The 19,611-nt window shown below is 43.3% G+C and overlaps 1 protein-coding gene and 1 pseudogene across 1 annotated transcript; both read left to right on the top strand.

Moving 5' to 3' along the window:
* The first annotated feature begins 14,089 nt into the window (after positions 1–14,089).
* LOC149379006 (uncharacterized) lies at positions 14,090–18,494 on the top strand (annotated as a pseudogene).
* A 144-nt stretch (positions 18,495–18,638) lies between these two features.
* Positions 18,639–19,043, top strand: LOC149379005 (uncharacterized). The gene has a single exon (XM_089603928.1). The coding sequence runs from the start codon at positions 18,639–18,641 to the stop codon at positions 19,041–19,043; it is 405 nt and encodes a 134-aa protein (XP_089460054.1).
* Positions 19,044–19,611: the final 568 nt, after the last annotated feature.

Genomic DNA, 19,611 nt, shown 5'->3' with positions numbered 1-19,611 from the left:
CAATAATCCAAAATCAAATTCGATTCAACAAATCCAAGTCTCAGTCAAGATCAACTAAAATATCTTAAATAAACTAATTAGGATTCAAACAAGAAATGGAAATGATAAACAACTAGAGTTCAAAGAGAAACAAATAGAGAGAGTAAGGGGATAGAAAGATAAAATTATGGATCGATGTTGATAAGGATTTGGTTTGAGATAATGTCAAAAGCTCTCTTCTCCAGCTCCCCCTTTTGCTTCTCTCCAAAAACTTCAGTCTCCTTCAATGGTTTCTTCTTCTCTCTCCAAGCTCTCCTTAGTTATACGGGTTTTGTTTTCTCTAGAATGATGTCTAACCCAAAATGAACAATATCACAAAGTATATTGGTTTTTCGGAGCAATCTAGTGTTGTCAATGGTGCCCACAAGAAGAGTTGTAGTCTTTATTTTGTACATTTGATGTAATAAAGTCTCATGAAGACTCTTGCTTGTAATTGCTTATTCATTAATAAAAAGTTGAAACGTTCATTCATTCCTCCTTGTCTGTTTGAAGCTTTATGATGAAACATTAGTCTTTAGTCCATAAACAAACTAAACAACTTACGAAGAGACAAATGTAGATTTGCATGAACAAACTCTTCGTAGTTTGCTTAAAACGATATATTCGCAATCTAAGGGTCAAATGACTATTGACCTCAGTACGATTGTTAGGAGAATCTATGATGTTTGGTTATGGGGCATTGAGAGTTGGAGACTCTATAGTTCTTCTAGGTATCTTCCGGAGGTACTGAATTGACCAGTGCACTTCTAGAGACAAAATAAGAACAAACCATTTAACCTCTTATGTCTCGAAGTCACTACGTATGAATTGCATCATGCTTACCTTAATCCTGAAATGAGACATGCCATTTCACAACTTACGTATTCTCATTTGAGAAAGTCAGAGTTCGGACTCACTATGTGATTCCGAACAGGGCCTATTGGTGAAGTACTTAGTTGTGAGAATGTCATGAGTAACTTTGTGAAGTTCTCATAGATATGGAATTCATGTACAAGATTGCTGAAATGCAATGTATATCACCTCATGCTTTGTTCCTTGGAATGTGAATAAATGAACTGGCCAGTGTCCAAATTGAGTCCTGACTCTTTTGGATGAAACAATGTGACTTGTTAGCTCCTCGTAAATACATTGTTTCTGACTTAATCACAAGCGACAAAGGAGTTGAGGAAATAACAGCTAGAAGGGTAAAATGGTAATATTGTAAATCCCGACTAGCTGATGATATTCATGAAGGAAGATAGATAATATTCAGTGGATCCGCTCATCATAATTTGGTTGAATTCTTGAGTAGAAAATAAATTAATTTGAACCGAGAGATTTTCAATGTCAACTCTTTAGTGGAGTCAGTTGGCATTAAGCTAAACTTGGAAAAAGTTTGTGAACTTTTGAGTCCAAGTGTTTAGCTCAAGCTTTGTTCATTTGGATCCATGAGGTCACTATCACAAATCATATCGAGTAGGAATAGTTAAACTAGAAGCTAAGTCAAAACAACCACGAAAATTTTCGAGAGGGTAATTTTGTCTTTTTGGACATGGCATGAAATGAATGTCAATAAATTTTTTGACAATGTCATATGATGACGTATTATATCACTCGGCCATAACATGTTTATTGGGCCTTGTGAATTAATTTCATTTCATAGAATTTTATTTGAAAATTCTTAATGGGTTTTTCTTATGTTGTCATGAACAAGTGAAGAAAATCTAGAAATGCCTTCTAGAAGGCCTTCTTGGCCGCCCAACCCAAAGGAGAAATAGGGAGATTTTTTTGTGCATAAATGTATCAAGATACTTGCCAAAAGAAAAAGAGGAAACAAATTTCCTCTATGAGGAAACAAGTATTTTAAGACAAGTCAAAGGGGAAGCAAGAATAAAAGAGGAAACAAATCCAAGGTGTCATGAAGTCACATGTTGGCCGTGTGACTTGGATAGAAATGGGAAATAAAGGGTTGCTCATGATAGCTTGGAAAATAAGAGAAAACTACTTCTTTCCAAGGCCAACCCTTCTCCTATAAATAGGACTCTCATTCCCCTCATTTTATTAATTCCACATAAGTTAGAGATTGAAACCTTGTGGTGGCCGATCCTCTCTCTCTCTCTCTCTCTCTCTCTCTCTCTCTCTCTAGTTATTTTTCGGCTTTTGTTTTGGCAACTAGGTCCACATTTGACCTAGTGTTTTAGCTCTTCGACTTTGAGACTTGTTCTCGAGTCGTCGTGTTTAAAAGTTCCCACACACTAATTCCTTTCTTTCTCGAGTGATTCTTGTGATAGAAACTTTCGTGGTTGCTCGAGTTCCCGAGGAAAGAAGAGAGACGTGCTGCGAGGGGAGACGAACGTTTTCAACCTTCTGAAGGCTCATCAACGTTCAAGCTTCTAAAAGGTTAGTAATCTTTTATGCGCATAATAGTTTTTATTTACATGTGCTTGCTCTTTGTCTAGGTTAGTAAAAACGTTTTACTTGAAAAAGAAAATTTTTAAAATTCCGCCGCTTACCGAAGCATTAAACTTTTTCTTAAACCCTAGATTGATTCCAACATCTAGGCCCTTGGATTTGATTCAAGGGTAAGAAATACATAAAAAGACAGATAAAACGAGGCTGGTCTGTGAATAGGTGCGTTGCGCCTCTTTTAGGCTTTCTAAGAATAGAGTTTAACAAAAGAGTTCTATAATCACTAGTACAAAAAAGACCTTTGGGTGCGACTTTTTTGCACCCAAAAGTCAATTTTCGCATCCAAAGATATCATTAGGTGCGACTTTTCCACACCCGAAAGTCCGCACCTAAAAGTCTTGGGTGCGAAAAGTCGCACCCAAAAGTCTTGACTTTCGGGTGCGACATTTAGGTGCGACTTTCCTAAAAAGTCACACAAAAAAATGGCTACATTTAGGTGCTTCTCTTTGAGAGGGACCGGATCTCCGTTGCCGCTCCTCTTGCGACCGGCTCCACAGCTTCCGAACTAGGGATACACACACACACACACACACACACACACACACACACACACACACACACACACACACACACACACACACACAAAAACACATTTCTTCTCGGCCCCTTCCTTCTCGGTCCGCGCGCGCGTCCAGTGGTGAGTCTCGATGGTTGGCTGGGTCGTGTGGATGAGGGGTCGGCGATTTATTCTCGGCTGGTGCTCGGTGGTCGGATCGGAGTCGACGGCAGGGGTGCGAGAGGCGAACCAGGTCTACAGACCTACAACAAGAAATAGAGGGAGACAAAGTTAGAGAGAGAGTCGGACAGAGAGAAAAAGAGAGAAGAAGAGGAAACTCACCTGAGGTCCGGCGGGGGCTCAGCTCGGTGACACCGCTCTAACTCGCGGCCTCCTTGCTTCTTCGGGGTCACAGCTAGCGCACGGACAAGAGAAGAAGAAGATGGGAAAAGAGAGAACTCGGAGAGAGAGAGAGGCTCGGGTTGATTTGTTTTATATCATGACCTAGAATTTGGGTGCGACTTTTCGCACCCAATGATCCGTGTCAGTACCTTTGAGTGCGACAAAGTCGCACTTAATAGTATTTAAAAAAAAAGAGGGAAAATTTGGCCGCGATAAAATTTAAGACATTGGGTGCGAAAAGTCGCACCCAATAGTACTTTTGGGTGCGGAAAGTCGCACCCAATAGTACTTTTGGGTGCGAAAAGTCGCACCTAATAGTATTTCACAAAAAAGAGAGGGAAAGTTGACAGCTCAAATTTTTTAAGACTATAGGTGTGACTAAGTCGCACCTAAAAGTTTTGACGGACTTTTAAAAAATCAGCGAAAATTTTTATATGCTTGTTTGAGTTTTGGGTGCGACAAGTCGCACCTGAAAGACTCATTTGGTGTGAATTTTGGGTGCGAAACGTCGCACCCGAATGTCTTCCGCACCGAAAAATAGTATTTGTAGTAGTGAATGATGGTTAATGAACTCGTATAACGTTATTAGAGTTATTCCGGATCTTAAGTGTACTGGTGAATTCTGGCTGGGGCTGCGTGCTTGGAGGCAGGGCACAATGGGGCTTGAAATGGCCTTCGATGTCTGATTTGTGCAAATGAATATGCGTTGTAAAGCTAAGAGAAAGTTCTATTCAATTATGGAAATAAATAATACAAAATTTTCAATTAAGAATCTCTAAATTGTGCAAAGGAAGGCGTTAAGCTTCTTATTTTACTATTAGTTTTCCGAAAAGTCTTCGTTGAGCTCCCGAATGCCCCATTTAGTTCCATGAAGTTCCAAATGGTCTCTTTGATCCGAAAATCTGTAATTTCACTAAAACTAAAAATAACATCAAAAACCTCAAGAACAAGTCTCGTCAAGTAACAAAACAAAAATAGAAAATCTAACAAAGCTATCAAACACACAGGATAAAGAAGTTATACTTAAAAGGTGAATGGTAATTTTTGTGAAAGCTTTGCTATGAAAATTGTTTAGTGTCTTAACCAAGAAAATGAAAGAGTTCAAAATCAATGGTTACTCAAGAATAGTATTCTAAAATCAATGAATGGAAAACGACAAAGTAGGCAATTCTTCAATCTCATTGATCTGTGTCTGTGATATGTGCCTCGAGGTTATGAGTTTTATGAAAAGTAGCTCGCTCGAGCACTTAAACGATATAATCTCATTTTAAATGTTCTATTGGAATCACAACACCATAGGCACACTTATCACCACTCGCTTTCTATTAACGCAAGAAGTTGTGTTCTTAGATGTACGTAGGTTTTAACTTGGCTTATAATGTTCGGCTAAGTTAAGGGTATGGATATATAGTGGCTCAAGGATCAACCTAGCTAACACTTGTGACTCAAAACTTCACCAACAAAAATAAAGCACTTTAACAATCAAATTGAAAGTTTCAAGACTCGATTCACTCTCAAACTCGTAAGAACACTCCAACAACCACAATTTTCTCACAAATACCCCCAAACCTTAACAGTTTCACTTTATTCAAAATCCCATAAAAGTCTCTATAAATAATGTTCGACACCATGCTACTCAAATCAAAAGCAAAAAAAAAAAGAAAATATTCACAATCAAAATTAAAGACAAGTATTATTGGTAACATCGAGCAATACTTGCACAAACACATCTCATTTTTCCTTATTTTTTTTCTTTTCTTTCCCCCTTTTCTTTTCTTTTCTCTCTCTCTCTCTCTCTATCTCTCTCTCTCTCTCTCTCTCTCTCTCTCTCTCTCTCTCTCTCTCTCTCTTTTAATTTGGACATAAGTAAACAAGAAACAAATAAAAAAAAATCTAGCGTATTGTCTAACCATTCAAGATAAACATGAGAACTAATCGATGATGAGAGATTGATACACAATTTTTTTACTCAATGACTCACATTTGTTGCTAAGTTGATGGGCTCTTTGTGGTATTTTCAAATAATTCGGCTAAATGCTCTTTCTAACTAATTAAAAACAGATAAAAATTACATTCGACTATTTGTGAAAGGGGGCTCAAGGATAAATATTATGGGTTTGCTCTTTGGATCTAGTTTTAAAAAAGATACATCAGTGCATGTTTTCAAACAAACAAAAAAAATTTGTAACCATATCACATCTAGTTTTATTGACCTCGACTTGCAATACCTATCCAAAGTAATTCAAATACCAATATCACCAATAAAAAACACACCAAAAATCACTAGTACAAATTTGAGCTTGCACGACAGCTTAAAACTATCGTACAAAGTGTTTGCACGAGAGTGTAAAAGTTTTGTGCAATGGCAGTAAAACTATTGTGCAATGGCAGATATTATGTCCGCCGCGATGGGAGTCATTGCACAACAGTTTATAACTGGCGTACAAAGCTCTCGAAAATCATAAAATATTCTTAATTCATAACCAATGATAAAACCATAAAAAAACATTCAAATTAATTTGTATTCTAATAATCCAATATGTTATTCAAATCCTAACCTCCAGAAACATTGTTGTCTAATAGCTTGAATTAACAAAGATATCAAAAATTTGTCTATAACATTGTTGTCTTTAACTCCAATCAACCACAATCTAGGGAAACAAAAATAACATAAGGTTTCACACTAATTAAATATGTTTTAAGATAAAAGACTGATCGCTATTCATTGACTCTCGTACCTGGATCACTACCGGTACTTTTTGCAATATGGATTTCAATAGGCTCTAAAGAAAGATAGAAAATAGCCTCCAAGTTCGACGGGCAAGCATTGCTAGATTCTTGGATGCAAAAAAGAAGAGACATGCATTTGTTTTCAAAATGCCTTAGTTGTCAACTGATTACGTTTTAAGAAATATGGTAAAGTTTACCTTCTACCAAACATTCAAATAACAAAAAATCAAATCAAATCATATTAGTCAATACTACACAAAAACATGCCTTTTTCAGATTTTTTTTGCTTTATGATTTTTTAATCAATGCCATGAGGAACTTGTTCTATTTTTTTAATATAAACTAACTTGAAAATCTTTAAGATTTGTGCAAAATATAAAAAAGGGGATTCTTTTATGGTGTTTGACCTAAACCTAAATAAAATTAAAAAAAGAACAAAACCAATTAAACAAATATTTAAAACAATAATGGGCGCAACTTCGTTGGGTTCTTCGATTTGGTCGGTTATATGTATTCAAATAACGGTTATTATTTGGGTAAACCTACTCTAATTTCCTCTTGAATATGCACTAATCTCTCTCGAGTAGAAACGGACCTAATTCTTTGACGAACTTACACTTCTCGTCCTGAATCATATTAAAAAAAAATTGTATTTGGTACGTATAGGGTGTTAAATCTATACATTTTTATATTAGATTTATATGCATTTTAATTATTAAATTATATCTATAAATCTAAATAATGTGTTTATGGCATTATAGATTCACTTGGAGATCAAGAATGATAAAGGTGTGGAAATCCAGCAGTTAAAGGCAATTATGGAAATGGACAATTCTGGAGGGAATTATTTATGGAAAAGTGGTATATGGGGAAATAAGATCAAATTGATAACCAGCTTTGGTTCACTTAAGCTTAATGGTTGACGTGGAATTGGAATCATAATGGGCCATATCTTACGATTGGGATAAGGCCCAATAAAGTAAAGAAAGGCTACAGACTACTACGAGGAAAAGAAAAGGCTAATATCAAGGGGGGATATGAGAGATGATATATCACAACAAGAGGGGAGTCGAATATCAAGGGAGGAGGGACAACAGTGACTGGGACGCACAGAAAAAAGAGGAGAGTTCGACCATTGGAGGAGAGGCGATTGCTAGTGGACAGCCGCAATGTCCAAAACAGTCTTATTCTTCTCTCTTTGATTAATTATTGTTCTTCTGATTGAATGATGTGTAGCTAAATTCTTTATTGGTTTGGGGAAATTTCAAAACCCTAGTTCTATGACTTGAATTGAATATTGTAAAGTTCCTTGAGTAATCTATGAAATTGTGTTTCTCTCTATTTGATGTTTTTATGAATTGTGTTTAAATTGTTTAGGAAGCTTACTAAATTATTTATACACGCTTTGATAGCTAGTTTGAATATCGGGATTGTCTATGATCAACGGTTTGAATTGTGGCAAAAATATGGGATTATGCTTTTATGAACATATTGTGAGAAAGACCTTGTTTAATTAATGCGCTTGATTAGTTAAACTCGATTAGCCGGTTTTTAGAGAGTATTGCCAATTCTAGGTTAGTTCAATAACGCGTGTTAGGAATTAATTAGGATTGAGTGTGAGAATTCGTGCTTTTGGGTTCGAGCAAATCTTATGAAAAACTGAACTTCGGTGTTTAACGGCTGGTAATTGAGTAGACATATTAGGAGGAATGGCGAAATAGGAAATTCATGTTAGGCTAGTGGTGGCGAGAAATCCCTTGACCATATTCATCTCATTAGTGAAAGTTCTCGTTATTTTTATTCGTTGATTGTTCTAGTTAATTTTCTCTCGTGTTTTTATTATTATTGTTATAAGAAAAATCCCCCGGTTAATTTAGTTGAGAAAATAAAAGAATCGTAACTATTCGTGTCTCTGTGGGATCGACCCTTATTTTCCCTATGTTAAGCCGTTTTTTGGATTTAACATTTGAGGACAAGTGGTGTGCCTGCAATAGTCACGTGCTTAGTATTGGATCGGCCCAAATTACTTTTCGAGAGTCCAAAGGGCTCAAGGAAGTTCGGGACAAAGCTCAAAGCGTCCAAGAGCTCCAGAGGATCTTAGAATCGCAAAGAGGGAAATAATGTTTTGCCTTCTTCTTCGTCGGGAATGCGTTCTTCGTCTTTGATTCCTGGCCTGGAGGTCGAGCCTGCCTGGAGGTCGAGCTCGCCTGGAGGTCGAGCCTGGCCTGGAGGTCGACCCTGGCTGGAGGTCGGGCCTGCCTGGAGTTGAGCTCGCCTGGGGGTCGAGCTCGCCTGGAGGTCGAGCCTGGCCTGGAGGTCGACCCTGGCTGGAGGTCGAGCCTGCCTGGAGGTCGAGCTCGCCTAGGGGGTCGAGTTCGCCTGGAGGTCGAGTCTGGCCTGGAGGTCGCCCCTGGCTGGAGGTCGAGCTCGCCTGGAGGTCGAGCCTACTTGGAGGTCGAGTCTGGCCTGGAGGTCGACCCTGGCTAGAGGTCGAGCTCGCCTGGAGGTCGACCCTGGCTGGAGGTCGAGCTCGCCTGGAGGTCGAGCTCGCCTGGAGGTCGAGCCTCGCTTGGAGGTCAACCCTGGCTGGAGGTCGAGCCTGCCTGGAGGTCGAGCTCGCCTGGAGGTCGAGCTCGCCTGGAGGGTGTGACTGTGCTCCTCGTGAGCTGCCTACGTAGTCATGACGTAGTTCAGGGCGAGTATGTTTGCTATGTGAGTGGATTCTTGGATTTTTGTTTTTCTTCCTCCCGCCGAGAAGTGGCTCTCGGTCTTTGTCTATGATTTGGGATAATTTTGAAGTTGGGAGAGTATTTGGCTGAGAGAATTCCGGGGTTGAGAGTCTCTGGGGTTGAGAGAATTTTGAGTTCAGGGGATTCTGAGTTCGGAGTCAATTGAGTTCAGAGTGCCTTTGAGTTGTGAATTGCCTTTTGATTTGTGTGAGTGAGCTATTTATAGGGAAAACATGTTGCTTGTTGAAAATTCGCTTGTCGCTTGTTGAAAATTCGCTTGTCGCTTGTTGAAAATTCGCTTGTCGCTTGTCACTTGTTGAAAATTCGCTTGTCGCTTGTTTTTAGTCATGCATCTTTATAGCATTTGACTAAATTGTCCTTTTATATTGTAACGTCGTTTTTGCAATTGAGGCGTCGTTTTTACCATAAGAAAAAGACGGCATAACATTAACCCCCCAGTTTCGCGTGCGACTTGTCGTGCGGGAAACTTTGTAGTCTTGTAGCCCCCTTTTTTTTTGTGAGAGGTCTTGACTCCGCGAGCTCTCCATATTTTTTGTGAGAGGTCTCGACTCCGCGAGCTCTCTATTTTTATTTTTGTGAGAGGTCTCGACTCCGCGAGCTCTCTATTTTTTTTGTGAGAGGTCTCGACTCCGCGAGCTCTTTTTTTTTTTTGAGAGGTCTCGACTCCGCGAGCTCTCTATTTTTTTGTGTTGGCCTCTTCCCTCGGGTCCAAGTCTTCAAACATTTGGGCTTTGCCGCTTTGGCTCGGAAGATCTTTTCCGATATGATATACAGCCTCTATCCTTCCGTCACATTTCTTAGTGGCGTCAACATTTTTGTTGCGGAACCCTTGGACGTAGCACATTCTTGAATCCGCCTGATTTCCTTTCATCACTCCAATCCCCGATGCTGTCGGGAACTTCATGAGGAGGTGGTATGTCGAGGTGACGGCACGAAGTTTATTGAGCGTGGGTCGGCCTATAATGATGTTGTGGGCAGAGGGACGATCTACAATCAAGAAGTTGACTAATCGTGTGGTTTGAGCTTCCCCTTCTGTTCCGAAGGTAACCGGGAGACTGATGGATCCTTCTGTGTAGGCGCGTTCTCCAGCGAATTCGAAGAGCGGGGTCTTGACCGGGGTTGAGTAGATTTCGCCGAGGTCCATCCGCTTGAGGGCCGTTTTGAACAGGATGTCGGCGGAGCTTCCGTTGTCAATGAGGATTCTCTTTACCATGTTGTTGGCCACCTGCGCTTTAACGACGATCGCATTACTCGGAGTGCTTCCTCCTCCGTGAAGCGAATTGTTTCGTATGGAGTGGTCGGACATTTATTTTCTGTAAGGTTGATATGGTGGGAGTGGGCTTCCCCAGTCGCTACTCGTGCGTAATTCTTTCGCTCGTGGGTGGTGTCCCCCGTCTTAGGTCCACCAAAGATGGTCGTTACGATGTTAAGCGGGGTGTTCACCGCATTTCTTTGAGTGCCGCGGTTGTGGTCATCGGTGGCGGGTCTCTTTCCGCGGTCTTGTTGCTTGTTGGTTTGAGTGGCCCGTCCTCTTTCAGTGGCATCTGGATTAGTGACCATCAATAGGACGAAATCTTTTAATTCTCCATTTTGGATGAGGTCCTCGATCTGTCTCCTGAGTTGAATGCAGTCGGCGGTGAGATGGCCGTGATCTTTGTGGAATTCACAATACTTCCTTTTATCTCGCATGGATGGATCTGTATACATAAGCTGCGGGTTGGTGAACATGTTACTATGCAATGAAAGGATCCTATCTGGCGTGGTTTTGAGCAGAGTAAAGTCTGTGTTTCTTTGGAACTTCTCAGCAAGCAGGGGTCGTGGATTTGGCAGGGGACGGACGTCCGAGACCGTGACTGTCGTGGCCCGGTTCTTCTTTCTTCGTGAGTCGTTGTCGAATTGTTCATCTTCTCTTTGACGGCTTCCCATATCGTTAGCTTTTCGACTGTCGAGGTATTCGTCGACGGAGATATCATGGGTAGCGCGAGTGATGAGTTCTGACATGGTTGTTGGCTCACCAATGATATCAGAAAGTTGCTGGTTTTGACCCCATCGATGAAGGCAAAAATAGCATCGCTGTCATCGTACTCATCTACCTTGTTTGACTCTTCAATGAATCTGTTCAGGTAACGCTGAAGGGTCTCGTGGTGTCCTTGCTTGATTGTTATGAGATACGACTTTTCTTTCCTTCAGACGCGTGACGTGGCGAAACGCGTGAGAAATTTTTCTTGAAGGTCCTCGAAAGATTGAATTGATCCCCGTTTTAGCCTTTGGAACCATTCGAACGCGGTTCCGGTGAGTGTGAGGCAGAATGCTTGGCACATTGTCGAGGGTGTTTACCCTGTCATCTTCATGTTTATTCGGTATTTGTGGATATGATAGAGTAGGTCGATGCTCCCATCGTAGAGTGCCATGATTGGCGGGCGGAAATTTCCTACGGCATCTTCGGCGAGGACGGTCGCAGCGAACGGCGAGGCTACTCCTTTGATCATGCTTCTCATGATCGGGGTCCTGGTTTGTGCCGCTCGTATTTCTCGTATTTCTTTCCTTAACACATTGAACATGTTGGTTACTTCGTCGTTTCTCCCCTGAGGGACGGCGGACGCAAATCGGGTAATGTGCCTTCTTTCGTTCGACGCTTGGTTAGTTTGAGTGACAGGTGGCACATGTGGTGTTGTGGTTGGTGGAAGGACGGCTTCTTGCTGCTCAGGGGCGGCTTGGCGCCTTAGCATCTCCCACCGGGCGCTGAGATGGCCTCTTAGGTCCATATTGGGTTCGAGGCGTCCTGGCAACCCGGTACGTCTAGGTGGCGAAAAATGTCTTGCGTCCCTGCTGTCTTCCACTTCCTCTTCTTGTCCCAGTCGCTCGAAGGCAGACCGTCGTGATGGTTCAGTCCTTGCTCCTGCCGTAGAGCGTGCGGTTTGAGGGAGTTGTTGTCTTGGTGCCTCATTTTGGTTTTCTCGCGAGCGTTGAGGCTGCTCTGCCTACTCAGCTTGGTTGTGATGATCGATGTCTCGGATGCTTGGGTCGGGAGCTTCGTCTTGTCCACCTTCATTGGAAGGTTCCTCGTTAAGTGCTTGTTCTGTCTCATGCCTTTGACCTCCCAAGCGGGCATTCCCCGGGCGTCTCTCTATTGCTTGGGAGTGTAATGTCACGGCCATCTCTTCTCGCTCCCTTGCGAACTCGCTTGCTAGCAGGAAAACATTGTTCTCGAGGCGCTCCATGCGATCGTCTCGTTCAATAAAGACGGAGTTAGGTGCAGCGGGATTTACCAGGCCGGTGGGATTCGGGTGCGACGATGGCACGGTGCTTGCTGCTGGGACGACGCTTGGTGGCAATGTTTCTTGGACTTGGCTATGTCTAGCTTGAGTCCGGGCTCGCGTATGAAGCGCTACGCTTTCTGCCCGTTGAGGGGCGTTGCTTCCAGAAGCGGCGACGCGGATGGACATCTTGCAGGAGATTTTTGCCGGAGGAATCTTCCGGTTATGATGATTTGGCGGATTAGTCCTCCGGTCTTGAGACTTTCGGTGGAGGATTCTTCTGGTTTTGAAAAGAGAAGGTCTACCAGGGAGGCTTGTGATGGTCCCGTAGAGGGAGGTGGATTTGCCGGTGGAGAACTCGTGGTTGTTTTCGAGTCCCCCTCCTTCTAGCGCCAAAATGTTAAGCCGTTTTTTGGATTTAACATTTGAGGACACGTGGTGTGCCTGGAATAGTCACGTGCTTAGTATTGGATCGGCCCAAATTACTTTTCGAGAGTCCAAGGGGCTCAAGGAAGTTAGGGACAAAGCCCAAAGCGTCCAAGAGCTTCAGAGGATCTTAGAATCGCAAAGAGGGAAATAATGTTTCGCCTTCTTCTTCGTCAGGAATGCGTTCTTCGTCTTTGATTCCTGGCCTGGAGGTCGAGCCTGCCTGGAGGTCGAGCTCGCCTGGAGGTCGAGCCTGGCATGGAGGTCGACCCTGGCTAGAGGTCGGGCCTGCCTGGAGGTTGAGCTCGCCTGGGGGTCGAGCTCGCCTGGAGGTCGAGCCTGGCCTGGAGGTCGACCCTGGCTGGAGGTCGAGCCTGCTTGGAGGTCGAGCTCGCCTAGGGGGTCGAGTTCGCCTGGAGGTCGAGTCTGGCCTAGAGGTCGCCCCTGGCTGGAGGTCGAGCCTACTTGGAGGTCGAGTCTGGCCTGGAGGTCAACCCTGGCTGGAGGTCGAGCTCGCCTGGAGGTCGACCCTGGCTGGAGGTCGAGCCTGCCTGGAGGTCGAGCTCGCTTGGGGGTCGAGCTCGCCTGGAGGTCGAGCTCGCCTGGAGGTCGAGCTCGCCTGGAGGTCGAGCCTCGCTTGGAGGTCGACCCTGGCTGGAGGTCGAGCCTGCCTGGAGGTTGAGCTCACCTGGGGGGTCGAGCTCGTCTGGGGGGTCGAGCTCGCCTTGGGGGTGTGACCGTGCTCCTCGTGAGCTGCCTACGTACCCGCTTTGCGGGATCAGGTCATGACGTAGTTCAGGGCGAGTATGTTTGCTATGTGAGTGGATTCTTGGATTTTTGTTTTTCTTCCTCCCGCCAAGAGGTGGCTCTCGGTCTTTGTCTATGATCCGGGATAATTTTGAAGTTGGGAGAGTATTTGGCTGAGAGAATTCTGGGGTTGAGAGTCTCTGGGGTTGAGAGAATTTTGGGTTCTGGGGATTCTGAGTTCGGAGTCAATTGAGTTCAGAGTGCCTTTGAGTTGTGAATTGCCTTTTGATTTGTGTGAGTGAGCTATTTATAGGGAAAACATGTCGCTTGTTGAAAATTCGCTTGTCGCTTGTCGCTTATTGAAAATTCGCTTGTCGCTTGTTGAAAATTCGCTTGTCGCTTGTTGAAAATTCGCTTGTCGCTTGTTTTTAGTCATGCATCTTTTTAGCATTTGACTAAATTGTCCTTTTATATTGTAACGTCGTTTTTGCAATTGAGGCGTCGTTTTTACCATAAGAAAAAGACGGCATAACACCCTATACTATTGTTAGGAAGTGAGGTTCTAAATTTGGCGTATATACGACACCGTAAAATTTTTGGCACCGTTGCCGGGGACACGGCAATAGTTTCTGATATATATATATATATATATATATATATATATATATATATTTATTTTATTTCTCAATCTTTATTTGATTTGTCTCAGGTGTATGTCGCACAACGAGATCGCCGAAAGACTAGTAAGAATCAAAGCATTTAGTGCACAGTTTAATCCACTTTTCAAAGAAGAGGAGAAGGAAGTGGAAGAAACAATGGCGAATAAAAATCGTACACTAAAGGAGTTGGCAGCCCCGTTGCTAGACCAACAACCGATGTGCATTCAGTTTTCGGCAAACGATGCGGGTTTCGAGTTGAAATCTGGGCTTATTCATCTATTGCCCAAGTTCCATGGTTTTCCCGGAGAGGACCCCAACAAGCACCTCATGGAGTTTCATGTTGTTTGTTCGAGCATGAAGCCAGCCGGAGTCACAGAAGATCAGATCAAGCTGAAGGCTTTCCCGTTTTCACTCGCTGATGTAGCGAGGGATTGGCTTTATTTTATTCCGCCGGGCTCTGTAACTACGTGGATGGAGATGAAGCGGTTATTCTTAGAGAAGTATTTTCCGGCGTCAAAAGCCACTTCAATCCGCAAGGAGATATGCGGGATCCGTCAAAACTCCGGCGAGACGCTATACGAGTATTGGGAACGATTTAAGCGTCTATGTGCAAGCTGCCCCCACCATCAAATTGCTGAGCAACTTCTAATCCAATACTTTTATGAAGGCTTATTACCGATGGAGCGGAGCATGATCGATGCCGCGAGTGGAGGTGCATTGGTTGACAAAACACCAAACGCACCTCGTGCACTTATTTCTAACATGGCAGCGAATTCCCAACAGTTTGGAACTCGTTCGAGCACCGTGCAACGAGTGAACGAGGTTGATTCTTCTTTGGTTAATCAACAAATTTCTACACTAACCTCGTTAGTCCAGCAACTTGCTATGGGACAAGTACAACAACAACGACCTTGCGGGATTTGTGCGGTGGTGGGTCATCCCACATATATGTGCCCAACTTTGTAAGAGACATCGCCCGAAGAAGCTAATGCACTTGGTGGGTTCCCAGGACAGCCAATTTCAAATACTTACAACAGCTCTTGGAGGAATCACCCCAATCTGAGCTACGGGAATCAACGCCAAGGGCCTATGCAGTTTCAGCAGCGTAAACAAGCTCCAGGTCAACGGCAAGAAATGTCATTGAGTGATATGGTAAGAGCTCTTTGCACGTCTCAAACACAGTTCACGCAGAGAACTGAAGCATATATACAAAACACCGACACACATCTTCAACACATAGATAATCAGATCGGGCAAATGGCTACAGTGCTCAACCGGTTAGAAGCTCAGAACTCTGGTAAACTCCCATCACAACCGCAAATTAATCCATGAGAGGACGCTAAAGCAATCACGTTGCGGAGTGGCAGTTCCATTGAGTCAAATGTGAAGAATAAGGCGAATGATAAACGAGACAAGAATCTGCAACCCCCATCCAAAGTGCAAGCAAGGAAGCTTCGACCGAAACTCGCTCATTCAAGACGACGCCTCCTTTTCCAAGTCGATTAGCCCACTCAAAGAAGGAGGAAAAGGAGCAAGAGCTGCTGGAAACTTTTCGACAGGTTGAAGTCAATATTCCACTTCTCGATGCCATCAAACAAGTGCCACGGTATGCAAAGTTTCTGAAAGAATTATGTACCAACAAACGGAAGCTGAATGGCAATGAGAAAGTACAAGTAGGAGAGAATGTCTCAGCGGTGCTCCAAAAGAAAATTCCAGAAAAGTGCAAAGATCCGGGAACGTTCACTATCCCGTGCATAATAGGCAATAGACGGTTCGAAAGAGCTATGCTTGATCTGGGAGCCTCTATCAATGTGATGCCATACTCTATATACGCTTCTCTAAATCTGGCACCACTTGAGGAGACTGGAATTATCATACAGTTGTCTGATCGTTCTACAACTCGTCTAATTGGGGTCGTTGAAGATGTCCTAGTTCAAGTCAACTAACTAATTTTTCCAGCGGATTTCTATGTTTTAGAGATGGAATCAGATTCATCACCGTCGACGACACCGATTTTACTTGGCAGACCGTTCCTAAAGACCGCAAGAACAAAAATTGATGTCCATGACGGGTCTCTCACGATGGAGTTTGACGGAGAGATAATCCGCTTTAACATTTATGAAGCCATGCGTTATCCCAGCGACGTGCACACTATTTGCGGCATCGACGTCATCGAGGAATTGTCACAAAAAGTGTTTGAGCTATACGGAGACGACGATGTAGATATTGCTTTTTGGGAAAGTGTCGAGATCAGTGATGAAGATGGAGAATTAATCATCACCACCTCGGGCTACACCGCAAAGATGGAGAACATTACGGCACTCAATGCACCACCAGAACTTAAACAAAAGGATGTACAATACATCGAGCTCCCCGCCGCTGTAGAAAAGGTGCTGCCTTCAATCCAAAAGGCTCCCCAACTTGAATTGAAGCCACTGCCAGATTATTTGAAGTATGTGTTTCTTGGAGAGAACGAGACACTTCCAGTAATTATCGCCAAAAGCCTCACCGAAAATCAGGAGAAGAAGCTAGTGCAAGTACTCAAGGAGTACAAAACTACGATCGGTTGGACAATTGCGGATATAAAGGGAATCAACCCCTCTATTTGCATGCACAAAATTCTTCTCGAGGAAAACTCCAAGCCCGCTCGAGACGGTCAAAGGCGACTTAACCCACCGATGACAGAGGTTGTGAAAAAGGAGGTATTGAAACTCCTTGATGTTGGCGTGATCTACCCAATATCGGATAGTCGATGGGTGAGCCCCCTACAATGTGTATCGAAGAAGACGGGGATCACGGTGGTCAGGAATGAAGAAGACGAGCTAGTCCCCATGCGAGTTCAAAACGGGTGGAGAATGTGTATCGATTACAAAAAAGTCAACAAAGCTACTCGCAAAGATCACTTTCCTCTACCGTTTATTGATCAAATGCTAGAGAGGTTAGCCGGCCACTCCCACTACTGCTTCCTCGATGGATATTCGGGGTATAATCAGATCGTGATCGCACCAGAGGATCAAGATAAGACGACATTCACGTGTCCATTCGGCACTTTTGCTTACCGCCGAATGCCATTCGGCCTACGCAACGCGCCCGCAACATTTCAACGATGCATGATGAGCATATTTTCGGAGTATGTCGAGAACATCATCGAAGTCTTCATGGATGATTTCAGCGTACATGGTAACTCTTTCAACTCGTGTCTCTCTAATTTAACACTTATTTTAAAAAGATGCGGTGAAACCAACTTAGTGTTAAATTGAGAGAAGTGTCACTTCATGGTGGATCATGGGATTGTGTTGGGGCACGTTATTTCATCTCGGGGAATTGAGGTCGACAAGGCCAAAGTCGATCTAATTCACTCTCTATCCCCACCGACAAATGTAAAAGAGGTCAAGGTTTTCTTGGTCATGCGGGGTTTTATAGAAGATTCATAAAAGATTTCTCGAAGATTGCAAACCCGCTCTGTCATCTATTGCAAAAAGATACTTCATTTGCGTTTGATACAAAGTGTATGGCTGCTTTTGAAAGACATCAGGAGCTGTTGACCACAACGCCTATTATCCGACCACCGGATTGGAATATGCCTTTTGAGATCACGTGCGACGCTAATGATTATGCAGTTGGAGCAGTCCTCGGGCAGCGAGTCAACAACACACCTTACGTCGTGTATTATGCTTCTCGGACGCTGAATGATGCGCAAATAAATTATACAACAAACGAGAAAGAATTGCTCGCGGTCGTCTTCTCTCTTGAGAAATTCCGCTCTTATCTACTCGGGACAAAGGTGATAATTTATTCTGACCATGCCGTATTGAAGTATCTGTTGACGAAAAAGGAAGCCAAACCACGTCTACTTCGCTGGATTTTACTCATTCAAGAGTGCGATTTGGAAATTCAAGATCGGAAAGGGTCCGAGAATTATGTTGTTGATCACTTGAGCCGACTCATTCGGGCAGAGGAAGACTTGCCTTTGAGGGATGAATTTCCCGATGAGCAACTCATGTCCGTGAACTTGGTCGAGGTACCGTGGTATGCCGATATTGCAAATTTTTTAGCCGCTGGAAAAATACCTCCAGAATTCTCTCGGATCCAAAGAGATAAGCTACGCCGAGATGCTCGATACTACTTTTGGGAAGATCCATATTTGTTCAAGAACGGTACCGATCAGATCATTAGACGCTGTGTTCCGCAATCCGATTTTCAGTCTATTCTTACTCATTGTCACTCTCAAGCATGCGGAGGACACTTCGGACCGAAACGCACAGCCGCACGAGTGCTCGAGTGTGGGTTCTTTTGGCCTTCTATTTTTCGCGACGCGTATGTTTTTTGCAAGGCTTGCGATCGATGCCAACGTACAGGCAACATTACTTCAAAGAATGAGATGCCTCAGGTTCCGATTCTTGTTGTTAAGATATTTGATGTTTGGGGCATCGATTTTATGGGACCGTTCCCAACTTCGAGTGGCTACAACTATATACTTCTCGCTGTCGACTATGTCTCTAAATGGGTTGAAGCCAAGGCTACACGCGTGGATGACTAAAAAACAGTGGTTGAGTTCATCAAAGATAATATCTTAGTACGTTACGGTACACCGCGTGCTCTTATAAGTGATCGTGGAACCCACTTTTGCAACCGATCTGTGGAAGCTCTTTTGAAGCGATACGGTGTCACACACAAAGTCACTATGGCTTATCACCCACAAGCGAACGGGCAAGCAGAGGTCTCTAATCATGAATTCAAATCGATTTTAGAGAACACGATTGCACCGAATCATAAAGACTGGTCCTCGCGGCTTCATGATGCTGTATGGGGTTACCATACAGCCTACAAATCACCCATCGGGATGTCATCGTACCGCCTGGTTTATGGAAAACCATGCCATCTTCCAATGGAGTTGGAGCATAGAGCTTGGTGGGCCATTAAGCAATGCAACATGAGCTGTGATGCAACGGGTGAGCAGCGCAAATTGCAGATTGAAGAACTGGAAGAAATTCGGAATGATGCTTATGAAAGTTCAAGGATTTACAAAGAAAAGGCAAAGGCGTATCATGATTCGAAGCTTATACGGAAGGAATTCGCAGTTGGCTAGAAAGTCTTAATTATATCATTCAAGAATCAGATTATTTCCAGGCAAGTTACGTTCTCGATGGCTCGGACCGTCCGTAGTCCTTAATTTGCTCCGCATGGAACCATAGAGATTCAGAGCCTCGACACACAAAAGGTTTTCAGAGTTAACGGGCATAGACTCAAGCCATACTACGAGTCATTCCTAACGGAAGAGGTTGACGTGATCACTCTCGCAGAGGCAACATATAACGAGTGATGGTTTTATTGTGTCGGGCCGAGGACATTAAACCAAGCGCTGATCGGGAGGCAACCCGAATGACGAAATAGCTCGTATCCTTTATTTTACTTAATCTACATAAAAAAAATTTGCACGAATTTCCACTGTTCCAGTAAAAAAACACATTTTTTTAAAAAATTATTCAGTTTTATTTTTTGCACAGTATAAAAATTGTTATTTTGTTTTCCTCTTTGTTTCAGAAAAAAAAATAACATCCCCGACAACAACGAAGATGGAACTCATGATGGAGTATTGTGTAAATGAGCATGTGTGCTCATACAGGGAGTTTTTCTTCACCTTTCCCTTGTATTTT

Source organism: Urtica dioica, chromosome 12 (assembly GCF_054948205.1).
Source record: "Urtica dioica subsp. dioica isolate 48M chromosome 12, U.dioica_male_clone48M_v1_H2, whole genome shotgun sequence".
Lineage (NCBI taxonomy): Eukaryota > Viridiplantae > Streptophyta > Magnoliopsida > Rosales > Urticaceae > Urtica > Urtica dioica.
Note: the sequence above shows the minus strand (reverse complement) of the source record. Positions and strands in the feature narration are given on the sequence as shown.

Bases quoted from the DNA above. Each gene is read 5' to 3' on its own strand.
- LOC149379005 (XM_089603928.1), top strand. From the start codon at position 18,639: ATGGCTTATCACCCACAAGCGAACGGGCAAGCAGAGGTCTCTAATCAT.